Raw genomic sequence first — 12553 nt, 5'->3', positions numbered from 1 at the left:
ATTATGAGATAAATAGAACATTTAGAATGTTTTAAACTGTGAGGAGTTTTAAGAAAAAGATGCAAATAATTGTATGTTTGCTCAAATGAAGAACAAGTTATCCCATGCAGTCTGTGCTCTGAGTTCAGTGTGTGTGTGCATGTGCGTGTGCGTGAGAGAGAGAGAGAGCGGTGGGGAGGAAGGAGAGGCAATCAGATTACGAGTAAGCTCTCTGAAATGAACTGCTGATACTGGGAGACAGAGAGCGAAAAAGTCAAGAGAGCTACCTTTCTTGACCTGGTTCTTTGCAAGGCCATTGTTTACTCTACTCTACTTACAACTCTTGATCCCTCTCTTGTTTTCAATAAATGTTGGTTTGTTGAAAACAAAAGGGCATGTGGATGAGGGATGTTTGAGTGAGTATGTGTGTTGTTTGTGTGTATGAGTGTGTGCAGACAGATCTTCTTCTTTCTTCACATCATCTCGCACTTAGTTTTTAGTCAACAGAACTCGATGGGCCCCACAAGTCACAGGTCGACAACGGGCCAAATATAGAGAGCCATAAATCCTCTTAGGAGAGAACCTTCTTACGATTCCCTTTCCGTGACCAGCATCTACGAATAGACCACACAAATATCCTTAAGTCAAAATCCCTCCCAGGTATTTAATTCTGAATGAGTAATTACTGGGTGTGTCAGTGTGTCTTAGGTCTGCAGGTACTTGTGGTGTAGTCGCTCATTCACACCCTGGCTTTGGAGTGAGTCGCACACTCACACAGACACGCACACTCACACAGACACGCACAGTCAGAAACACACTGCACCGAGCAAGGGATCCTAAGGAACCACTGAAGAACCCAGTCGCGTAGGTGGGACAGATCGACAAAGCCGCCAAGATGTGTGATATGGGGGGATTGGATAACCTTGTGGCCAACACGGCCTACCTGAAAGCCCAGGGTGGCGACGACAAGGAGATGAAAAAGCGTCGTCGAAGTCTGTCACTACCTAAGCCCGAGCTGTGTGTCGCCATCAGGGAAACTGTGGATAAGAACTTTGAGTCGCTCTGCGAGAGGCAGCCGATCGGCAAGAAGTTTTTCCGGCAGTTCCTGGCTGCTACCCCAGAGTACATCAATGCCGCTGAGTTTCTGGATGAGCTGAATGACTGGGATCTGGCGGAAGGCGCTGACAAGGACAAGCAGAGGACAAACATGATAAACAAGTTCTGTAAGGACGCCTCCAAGAACTTCCTGACCTACCTCACTGCGGAGATAGCCGACAAGTGCAAGGCAGTGACGGACAATGACTTTGATGATGTGATCAATGTTAAGGTGAAGGAAGCCACACGGGAGTTTCTGAAAGGCAAACCCTTCACGGATTACCAAACTAGCCCCTTCTTTGACAAATTTCTGCAGTGGAAGGAGTACGAGAAGCAGCCCATCAGTGATAAAACCTTCTACGAGTTCAGAACTCTGGGCAAGGGAGGTTTTGGAGAGGTAAGCATGTAGAAACCAATACAGTAGCAGCATGTCTTGGCAACATGTGCAAAATGTGTCAGTAATATGTATCTGCAATATTATCTATTTATTGAATATGTAAAACCTTTGTGACAACAGGAAAATGCACGCAAGAACTATGCACAAAATAAATGATTAATCCTATGTAGTCTTTCCCATAGTTTCACTGATGCACGGTGTCTATTAATACAAAATACACCTCAGTTAGCACCTCAGTTTGTCTTTGCAAAGAAAGTTGACCCACAGTTTGTCTTCTCTCTAAAAGTTGACCCACAGATCGTAATTTTTTTATCCGTTTCATCACACCTTACTCTTCTATGCATACTTTCAAGGTTGTATCATTATCGAGTTGTTCCGAAAGATGAGAATTGTCAATAAAAACCAAATGTCTCCTTGTTATAGAGCATAGGGGCAGTATCAAAGCTTAATGTCATGAGGCGCCATTCATACAACCGTTAGGGAGCTTTGCTGAGGTATTCAGGAGTCCTCTTAACCCATGGCCTCCCTCTGTCCAGGTATGTGCCGTACAGGTGAAAAACACAGGCCAGATGTACGCCTCCAAGAAACTGTGCAAGAAACGCCTGAAGAAGAAACATGGTGAGAAGATGGCCCTGCTGGAGAAGCAGATCCTGGAAAAGGTCAACAGCCTGTTCCTTGTCAACCTGGCCTACGCCTACGACACCAAGACCCACCTGTGCCTTGTCATGACTCTGATGAACGGCGGTGACCTCAGGTACCACATCTATTACGTCAGTGAGAAGACCAAGGGTATCGAGATGCCACGTATCATCTACTACACAGCACAGATCTGCACAGGCATCCTTCATCTGCATGAAATGGATATCATATACCGTGACATGAAGCCAGAGAACGTGCTGCTGGACAGCTTTGGCCAGTGCCGACTCTCTGATCTGGGTTTGGCCGTGGAGCTGCCCGCCGGAAAGACCATCTCCCAGAAGGTAAAGTTGGATTTTTTAAAGAACTTGTAGTTGACTGTGACAATGGGAAACTATCAAAAGTCGGTAGCAGTAGGGATGGTGGAGAATGAAGAGATTATGAGAATGTCATGACAATGAAGGCAATAAGAGAGAGAGTTGAAGATGTGAAAGGTTCCTTTATGATTGCGATCTGACAGCAAGCTTGCAGAAAAATGACCTTTTCAACATAGTGTGACAATTTCAATGGTTCACATGTCTGTAGCTTCTAATGTATTTGCAAGGGACTTCTGATGAATTGTCAATGACAGGTGCACCGGTTTGTGTCAAGAACTGCACCACTTCTGGGATTTTCACACAGTTTCCTGTGTGTATCAAGAATGGTCCACCACCCAAAGGACATCCAGCCAACTTGACACAAATGTGGGAAGCATTGGAGTCAACATGGGCCCGCATCCCTGTGGAACGCATTCAACACCTTGTAGAATATGTGCCTCAATAAATTGGAGCTGTTCTGAGGGGAAATGGGAGTGAGGGGGTGCAACTCAATATTAGGAAGATATCCATAATGTTTTGTACACTCAGTGTATAGGTAGGGATAAAGTGACTAGGCAACAGGATAGATAATAGACAGTAGCAGCAGCGTATGTGAAAAGAGTGCAAGAGTGCAATAAAGGTCTATGCAGATAATCCAGGTAGCTACACTACATGACCAAAAGTATGTGGACACCTGCTTGTCAAACATCTCATTCCAAAATCCTGGGCATTAATATGGAGTTGGTCCCCCCCTTTGCTGCTATAACAGCCTTCACTCTTCTGGGAAGGCTTTCCACTAGATGTTGGAACATTGCTGTGGGGACTTGCTTCCATTTCAGCCACAAGCCACAAGAGCATTAGTGAGGTCAGGCACTGATGTTGGGTGATTAGGCCTGGCTCGCAGTCAGCGTTCCAATTCATCCCAAAGGTGTTTGATGGGGTTGAGGTCAGGGCTCTGTGAAGGCCTATCAAGTTCTTCCACACCGATCTTGAAAAAAACATTTCTGTATGGACCTCACTTTGTGCACGAGGGCATTGTCATGCTGAATCAGGAAAAGGCACAAAATCGTCTAGAATGTCATTGTATGCTGTAACGTTAAGATTTCCCTAGTCCGAACCATGAAATGTTTCATCACTCCAGAGAATGCCTTTCCAGAATCCAGAATCCAATGGCGGTGAGCATTACAGCACTCCAGCCGACACTTGGCAATGCTTATGGTAGTCCTTGACCTGTGTGCGGCTAGTCGGCCATGGAAACACATTTCATGAAGCTCCCGACGAACAGTTCTTGTGCTGACGTTGCAGTTTGGAACTCTGTAATGAGTGTTGCAACCGAGGACAGACGTTTTTTTACGCGCTAGGCGCTTCAGCACTCAACGTTCCCGTTCTGTGAGCTTGTAGGGCCTACCACTTCGCGGCCGAGCCGTTGTTGCTCCTAGACATTTCCACTTTACAGTAACCGCACTTACAGTTAACCTTGGCAGCTCTAGCAGGGCAGAAATTTGACATACTGACTTGCTGGAAAGGTGCTACCCTATGACGGTGCCACGTTGAAAGTCACTGGGCTCTTCAGTAAGGCCAATCTACTGACAATGTTTGTATATGGAGACTGCATGGCTGTGTGGTCGATTTTATATACCTGTCAGCAACGGTGAGGATGAAATAGCCAAATTCACACATTTGAAGGTGTGTCCACATACTTTTGTATATATAGTGTATTTGGTTAACTATTTAGCAGTCTTATGGCTTAGGGGTAGAAGCTGTTCAGGGTCCTTTTAGTTCCAGACTTGGTGCACCAGTACCGCTTGCCATGCAGTAGCAGAGAGAACAGTCTATGACTTGGATGGCTGGAGCTTTTGACAATTTTTATACCTGCCTAGGATGAGCTATTAGATGATGGGGCTAAATATATTTTCCCTCCAAATGGGGTCCTGCCAGGGTTAGGGTTAGTGACTTTTGACCTAATTTATATTCTATCTGGACCCTCTCTCTGTCTCTAAAGCATTTGCTGTAAATCTGGAGAGGGCTTACTGGATCGTTAAGGATCTGTCCAAGAGGAGACTGCCTTCATTATATAATCCATTTGATCCCTAGTGGTTATTATAGCCCAGCCAATTACAGGATGAACATTTTTGGGGCTGAGTGACTGCGTTGAAAGTCAAGTTGGGGGTTTGGGTAGGGAATATGTCAAGGGGTGTCCTCTTGCAAAAAACACTGATCTCAACAGTGAAAAAGAGATTCTGGGATCATTTGTGTACAGTTTACTGCCTAAACTTGTGTACAGCACCTTTGTGCTATTTAAAGATAGGCTATACTTATGTAGCCTATTGAGAATGTAGAATGGTCTCTATGGAACATGTCTGTTTTTACAACAAACCAGGATTCAAAAATCTGACCAATCAAAGACACAGTACAGGAGTTTGCAAGACAAATAACAAAAAAACAGATAGTTTAGAGGCATCTCCTCAAATCAAATCAAGTCAAATGTTATTGGTCACATACACGTGTTTAGCAGATGTTATTGAGGTGTAGCAAAATGCTTATTTTTCTAGCTCCACTTAAATAACGCTGTAATATCTAACAAATAATATATAACAATTTCACAATAATACACACAATACACACAAATATAAAGTAAAATAATGGAATTAAGAATATATAAATATTTGGATGAGCAATGTCGGAGCAGCATAGACAAAGATACAGTAGAATAGAATAGAATACAGTATATACATATGAGATGAGTAATGCAAAATATGTACACATTATTAAAGTGACTAGTGTTCCGTTATTTAAGTGGCCAGTGATTTCAAGTCTATATAGGGAAGCAGCCTCTAAGGTGCTACTGATGGCTATTTAACAGTCTGATGGCCTGAGAGTCTCTTAGTCCCAGCTTTGATGCACCTGTACTGACCTCACCTTTTGGATAACAGCGGGGTGAACAGGCAGTGGCTCGGGTGGTTGTTGTCCTTGATCATCTTTTTGGTCTTCCTGTGTCATAGGGTGCTGTAGATGTCCTGGAGGGCAGGTAGTTCGCTCCCAGTGATGATTTGGACAGACCGCACCACCCTCTGGAGAGCCCTGCAGATGCGGGCAGTGCAGTTGACATACCAGGCAATGATACAGCCCGACAGGTTGCTCTCAATTGTGCGTCTGTAAAAGTTTTTGAAGGTTTTAGGCACCTTCTTCACCACACTGTCTGTGTGGGTGGACCATTTCAGTTTGCCTGTGATGTGTACGCCAAGGAACTTGAAGCTTTCCACCTTCTCCACTGCGGTCCCATCGATGTGGATAGGGTGGTGCTCCCTCTGCTGTTTCATGAAGTCCACGATCAGCTCTTTTGTTTAATTGAAGTTGAGTGACAGATTATTTTCCTGGGACCACACTCCTAGGGCCCTCACCACCTCCCTGTAGGCTGTCTTGTCATTGTTGGTAATCAGGCCTACTACTGTTGTGTCGAAAACTTGATGATTGAGTTGAGGCGTTCATGGCCATGTAGTCATTGGTGAACAGGGAGTACAGGAGAGGGCTGAGCACGCACCATACGGGGGCCCTTGTGTTGAGGATCAGCGAAGTGAAGTTGTTGTTTCCTGCCTTCACCACCTGGGGGCGGCAAGTCAGGAAGTCCAGGACATCTTGAAGAATGCGGGGGCAGCAGACTGGGATAGGGAGAGGTTGAATATGTTGGTAAACACCCCAGCCAGCTGGTCTGTGCATGCTCTGAAGACGCGACTAGGGATGTCAGCAGCCCTGCGAGGGTTAACATTCTTAAATGTCTTACTCACGTCATCCACGGAGAAGGAGAGCCCACGGTCCTTGATAGCGGGCTGCATCGGGGCACTGTGTTATCCTCAAAGCGAAAAAAGGTGTTTAGCTTGTCCAGAAGCAAGACGTCGGTGTCCACAACATGGCTGATATTCCCTTTGTAGTCCGTGATCGTCTGTAGACACTGCCACGTACGTATCGTGTCTGAGCCATTGAATTGCGACTCCACTTTATCTCTATACTGACATTTGCCTGTTTTATTGTCTTGCGGAAGGAATAACTACACTGTTTGTATTCGGCCATATTCCCAGTCACCTTGCCATAGTTAAATGTGATGGTTTGCACTTTCAGTTTTGTGCGAATGCTGCCATCTATCCACAGATGTTAGGGTAGGTTTTATTTGTTGTTAGGGTAGGTTTTAATAGTCACAGTGGGTACATCATATTCTATATACTTCCTGATAAACTCAGTCACCATATCAGTGTATTCGTTCATGTTATTCATAGAGGCTAACCGGAACAAATCCCAGTCCGTGTGATCAAAACAATCTTGAAGCATGGATTCCGATTGGTCAGACCATTGTTGAATAGTCCTTAGCACGGGTACTTCCTGCTTGTTGCCAAATGCAGGGCGGGAGAGGGCCTTGCAGGTATCCCGTAAGTTGGAGTAGCAGTGCTCAAGTGTTTTAGTAGCGAGAGTACTACAGTCAATGTGTTGATAGAACTTCAGTAGCGTTTTCTTCAAATTTTCTTTGTTAAAATCTCCAGCTACAATAAACGCGGTCTCAAGATATGTGGTTTCCAGTTTGCATAAAGTCCAGTTAAGTTCTTTAAGGGTCATCGTGGTATCGGCTTGAAGGGGAATATACACAGCTGTGACTATAACCAAAGATAATTCTCTTGGGAGGTAATACAGTTGGCATTTGATTGTGAGGTACTCTAGGTTGGGTGAACAAAAGGACTTAAGTTCCTGTATGTTATCACAATCACACCATGAGTAGTTAATCATGAAAAACTCACCCCTGCCCTTCTTCTCTCTGGAAGGAAATCCTCGCCCTGAGCTTGTCAAGTTTATTATCCAGAGACTAAAAATGAGTGAGTAATATACTCGGAAGTGGTGGGTGGTGTGTGTGCCTCCTTAGTTGGACTAGAAGTCCACTCCGAATACCTCTTCTCCACCTGCAATGTTTTAGATCAGCCTCTGGAATGTTTAAAGTTTTTTATTTTACCTTTATTTAACTAGGCAAGTCGGTTAAGAACAAATTCTTATTTTCAATGACGGGCAGTGAACAGTTGGTTAACTGCCTGGTTCAGGGGCAGAATGACAGATTTGACCTTGTCAGCTCGGGGATTCGATCTTTCGGTTACTAGTCCAACTCTCCAACCACTAGGCTACCTGCCTAATCAGTTCAACGGCCCTGGACAAAGGATCCAATTCGGGAAAGTCGTATTCCTGGTCGTAATGTTGGTAATGCTGGTGAGTTACCGCCGCTCTGATATCCAAAATGTATTCCCGGTTGTATGTAATAACACAAAAACATTCTGGGCTAATAATGTAAAGAATAACACTTAAAAAACTAAATACTGCAAAGTTGTCTAGGTGATTCAAAGTAGACAAGGCTAATTGTGTTAATTGTTATAATTGTGTTGGTACCTGGGTGTTTAACTGATACTTGATGAAAAGTGCATATGTGGAAGACTTTTTCCTGTGCTAGTTCCTAAGATGATGTGTGTATGTGTATCAATCATGTGAACCAGACTACCATTATCTGTCCTGTAAAAATGATTCATTAGAGAGTTTTACAGATTGGGGCATCTCTGCAGGTCAATAGTGGCAAAGAGCAAGTTGCAGGCTCTATAGAAGCCCAGTAAGCTCATTATCCAGTGATCTTCTCTGGTCCTCATTGGCAGACCAGGGAGCTGTGGCTAACCCCCCAAAGGCTTGGCTGGCTTTGGCCTTTTAATCCTCTTACTTAGCAGGCATTACACAAATCTGTTCCCTGATCAGACTGGTCAAATCAGGTAAACCATACATTAAAGAATGTATGTGTAGTGTTGTTATTTCTTGACTATGTATTAGTGAGCCCAATAAAATAACTTTGCCTGTGGGGTTTCATGTAAAAAGCATACATGTCCACATTGTTGGGCAGTTTTAAAGTGATTTAGATTTAGATTTTACTACAATAAAAGTTGAAAAGGTCATGCAGAATACCCAAGGTACTCAATGGAGTAAGCAAGGTGATCTCTCCCTTGTCCATTGCCATTGGATCTACAAAAAAAGTCAAGGAATTAGAGGACAAAGTTGTTTGGCCAATGTTTGGCCAGCTGTTTGGCCAATGTCCTCACTGAGTCAAGGCTGGACCAATCAGGTGTTTGGAGGGCTTTGATTTGACCAATCACAGGGAGTATTCCATAGCTGATGAAATGAAAAATCCAATGCAATCCATGTTTTGGAGAGGTGCTTTCAACGTGCTTAGTGTTTAAGCCCCGGGTCAATAGTCAACTTAAGAATGGGAGTGACAAGTCCATCCCTCTTAAATAAGTGTACAAGGAGAAACCTGGCAAGCAGGCCTGCTTAAACTCATGCAGGATAAAAATCTAATAGATATCTGATACCAGTCAGACAAGGGGAGAAGCCCTTGAAATCATGCTAAAGATTTAATTTATAGGGCTTTGGTAGCAAAGTGTGCTTGAAGGTATCATCCTCTACAGCATGGTTCCCCAACTGGTGGCCTGCAGGGCAAATTTATCCCCCCCCCCCCAAGTTTTCTAATCAAAACTAAATAAATAATTTGTATTTTATTTTATGTTCATTGTTGGCCATAAAAGACTGTAAAAACATCAGGAAATTAGCTCCAAGTGATTTTAATTTTGGAAATCTGTTCCCAAGTATTCCCACGCATAATAGAGCGATACATGTGATCATATACAAAGCAAGGTTTGAAATGATTGTTTTAGTCAAGAAAAAATCGCCCCGTGGCTGAATCTAGTTGATGATCCCTGCTCCACAGTTTCAAGACCACAGGTTTGATCATTCTCAACAGGATGTATTACTAGTCACATTTGTAATGCTATGATTGTGCATGGTTATCCATATAGATGTGTGAGTGTCTGTCTGTCTGTCTGTCTGTCTGTCTGTCTGTCTGTCTGTCTGTCTGTCTGTCTGTCTGTCTGTCTGTCTGTCTGTCTGTCTGTCTGTGTGTATAGAAAATGTGCCAAACTAAAACTAAAACGTATATTTCAAACATACTGTACAATGATGAGTTGTCCTCTTATTGTCTCCTTCATCTTTCTACCCTTACTCCCTGAATCTCTCTCCTACCTCCCCTACCCCGTCCCAGGCTGGAACCGGAGCATACATGGCCCCTGAGATCCTACAGGATGTCCCCTATAGGACGTCCGTGGACTGGTGGGCCCTGGGCTGCAGCATCTACGAGATGGTGGCCGCCTACACCCCTTTCAAGGGTCCCGAATCCGGGAAGCAGAAGGTGGAGAAGGAGGAGGTGCAGCGTCGCATCATCAATGATGAACCCCCATGGGAGCACAAGAACTTTGACGCGCCCACCAAGGCCATCATCCAGGAGTTCCTTAAGAAGAAGACTGATGAACGCCTGGGCTGCAAGTAAGAGCATCGGTCCGTCCAGGCTACGACTAATATTTGCAATAATAACAATTCTCTATTTTCTACTGATGTTGTCATTTATGAAGAAACAGCCCTTTCAAGTCAGGTAGCTCACCATTGCTGGGATAATAGCATTTTGGCTGTCTGGCTAGCTTGATGGCAAGGGTTGGCCATTCCTTTTCAATTCCATTTAATTTCCAGTTCCAAGTGTTCCTTATTGAATTGGAATGTCAGTGTACTTCTTGAATTGACAGGAATTTAAGTGGAATTGACCCCAACCCTGTTGATGGCAAACATGCTAGCATGCTGATACAACAGATTTTCAACTCGGTTATTAGTCATCTACCTACATTACAATTGATCAAGGCAGAATCAAGACTATCCAATGCACTCCGAAAACAACTAGTCAACTGTGTAGTAAACCTATTTAGCCTTGACCTGCCAGTATGATCCTAATGCGGAGGTGTCAAAATTCTGTCCTCTACAGGGGAGGAGGCGAGGATCCCCGAAAACACGAGTGGTTCAAGGCCATCAACTTCCCTCGTCTGGAGGCTGGTCTGATCGACCCACCTTGGGTGCCCAAGCCCAACGTGGTGTACGCCAAGGACACTGGCGACATTGCTGAGTTCTCTGAGATCAAGGGCATTGTGTTCGATGCCAACGATGAGAAGTTCTTCAAGGAGATTGGCACGGGAGCCGTGGCCATTCCATGGCAACAGGAGATGATAGAAACGGGACTGTTTGACGAGCTCAATGACCCCAACAGGAAAGAGTCCGTTGGGGGGGGTGATGACGAGGGAAAGTCTGGCACGTGCACACTGCTGTGAGCAACCAAAGTTGGCACGTATATACACAAGTGTGTCACCAACATATCAACTGATTCGCTCATGTTCTGTAAAATTACAACAAAAAATTACACACACAAATTATTTTACAAGGGAGGAGAGCAGCAGGAGAGAGAGAGAGATGAGGTAGCCTTCCCTGGAACGGATTGCTTGCCATTGATTTTAGTAGCCAAATGAGGCTTTACCAAGATTGGTATTGATTGGTATTGATTGGTATTGATTGGTATTGATTGGTATTGTCTCTTCAGATTGCAGCTACTCCCAGATGTTTCACATGATGTAGTAGTGCCCTCCTGGTCAACATGGAGTAAGAGTAAAAGAGTAAAATACAACAAATTCATATTGTGGATACTAAAATATTATAAGATTATTGGATAAATACAGGCCTCTGGTTGCATACAACCCGCACCAGAAATATTAGCATATGCAGACAGCAGTGCTAGCTCTCAAACCTAGGCATTGGCCACAATGGAGCACGATATGCTGAATGAATTAGTTCAGGAATATTGGGATCTCGTTCTTGATTGTGGTGCATTAATTTAATTTGATACGGCTACATTTCTTTTCTCGCTCCCCCCACCCCCCTACATTCCTTTTGCCTCTCTAAAGGCAGAGGTGATAACTTTTTTGGGACACTTCACCTATATTACAAATTTCACCTGGAAGCAATCAAAAGCAAATAAATTATGATTTATACCAACAGAAATGATTTCAAATTAAATGTGGTGGAGGTAACATTTACTTACCTACAGTGACTCTTCAACTTTAAACCCAGTGAAGTCAATCACTACATTTCCAAGCAGGTGGACTTCACAGTCCAGCATCTAGTTTTATTTTAAAACGGTGTTGTATATGAATATAAATATGTATATTTATGCAGTGAGAGGGGAGAAATCCACAGATTAGGTGCTAGTCAGAACTGGAAGAATGCTTAACTCTTGTGTTTGGGAAGGTTCTATGCCCTGGTTTGTCAGGAGAGAGGAATGTAGCGAAAAGACCGTTGGACTCTATATTCGAAAGTTGAACATTTAGAGGAGTTGTGTTCTTGTACCAGCCCCCCCCCCCAAAATGTGAATTTTTAGGGCTTTCTTCCTCCCTGATATATGTGTGCGCACCTTTAACTAGAAAATTGCTTCCATTGATGTGATTTGTCTGAAGTTCGAGATATATGTACAAATCTCAAGTTAGAATCTAGTTAGCTAGCTAGCCTTCAAAACCAACAAAAAAAAAATCAAATTTCCCTTTTGTCTTGTCTCAAGACTTATTTCATATAACTTTAAATTGACAAACTTTCCAGATCTTGACCAGTATTATGTTTTTACAGTAAATATGTTAATTATACTCTGAATATAAATATACTTGTAAATATAATATGAGAGAAAAACATTACATATGCTACTGTAGGAATGTCAGACATATATCAGGGACTTGCTTGAATTTTGAATTATTTGAATAAAAAAAAGATGTCTTTTACAGCTTGTGTTTTTTCTTACTACCTGCGGTGGTCAACCCTAACCCGGACGATGCTGGTACTCCCAATCAAAGCCGGTTGTGATAGAGCTTGGAATCGAACCAGGGTCTGTAGTGACACCTCTAGCACTGAGATGCAGTGCATTAGACCGCTGCACCACTCGGGAGCCCCAAAATAGATGCATTACAAAATGGCATTTAGCTACTGAAAAGGATAGGTGGGGAAAATAGAGCTCAACCCTCGGATTTGTTTAGGCGACCAAATCAATAGACTACTGGAGGGGAGTAAGCACAGGGTGAAACAGACATGGAAAAGGAACGAAAGAGTGTGAGAGGAAGCAGAGCAAGAGATGTATAAAGAGAACACTGTGTGTTTTTTATTCGTTTTT

The 12553-nt window shown here is 43.5% G+C and overlaps 1 protein-coding gene across 1 annotated transcript; it reads left to right on the top strand.

The window, feature by feature from the left end:
* Positions 1-728: 728 nt before the first annotated feature.
* LOC118401708 (rhodopsin kinase grk7a-like) lies at positions 729-12167 on the top strand. The gene is made up of 4 exons (XM_035799288.2): positions 729-1471; positions 2008-2451; positions 9569-9849; positions 10337-12167. Exons 1-4 carry the CDS (start codon positions 875-877, stop codon positions 10674-10676), a joined length of 1662 nt encoding a protein of 553 aa, XP_035655181.1. The 5' UTR covers positions 729-874; the 3' UTR covers positions 10677-12167.
* Positions 12168-12553: the final 386 nt, after the last annotated feature.

This window comes from Oncorhynchus keta, chromosome 23 (genome assembly GCF_023373465.1).
Source record: "Oncorhynchus keta strain PuntledgeMale-10-30-2019 chromosome 23, Oket_V2, whole genome shotgun sequence".
NCBI classification, from domain to species: Eukaryota; Metazoa; Chordata; class Actinopteri; order Salmoniformes; family Salmonidae; genus Oncorhynchus; species Oncorhynchus keta.
The sequence above is the reverse complement of the archived record's forward strand: the minus strand, read 5'-3'. Positions and strand labels throughout refer to the sequence as shown.

What these genes read in the sequence shown, in the direction of transcription:
- LOC118401708 (XM_035799288.2), top strand. Translation starts at nt 875, where the DNA reads ATGTGTGATATGGGGGGATTGGATAACCTTGTGGCCAACACGGCCTAC. An exon ending in GCAAGGGAGGTTTTGGAGAG is followed by an intron (nt 1,472 to 2,007) that starts GTAAGCATGTAG and finishes CCCTCTGTCCAG; the next exon opens with GTATGTGCCGTACAGGTGAA. An exon ending in GATGAACGCCTGGGCTGCAA is followed by an intron (nt 9,850 to 10,336) that starts GTAAGAGCATCG and finishes TGTCCTCTACAG; the next exon opens with GGGAGGAGGCGAGGATCCCC.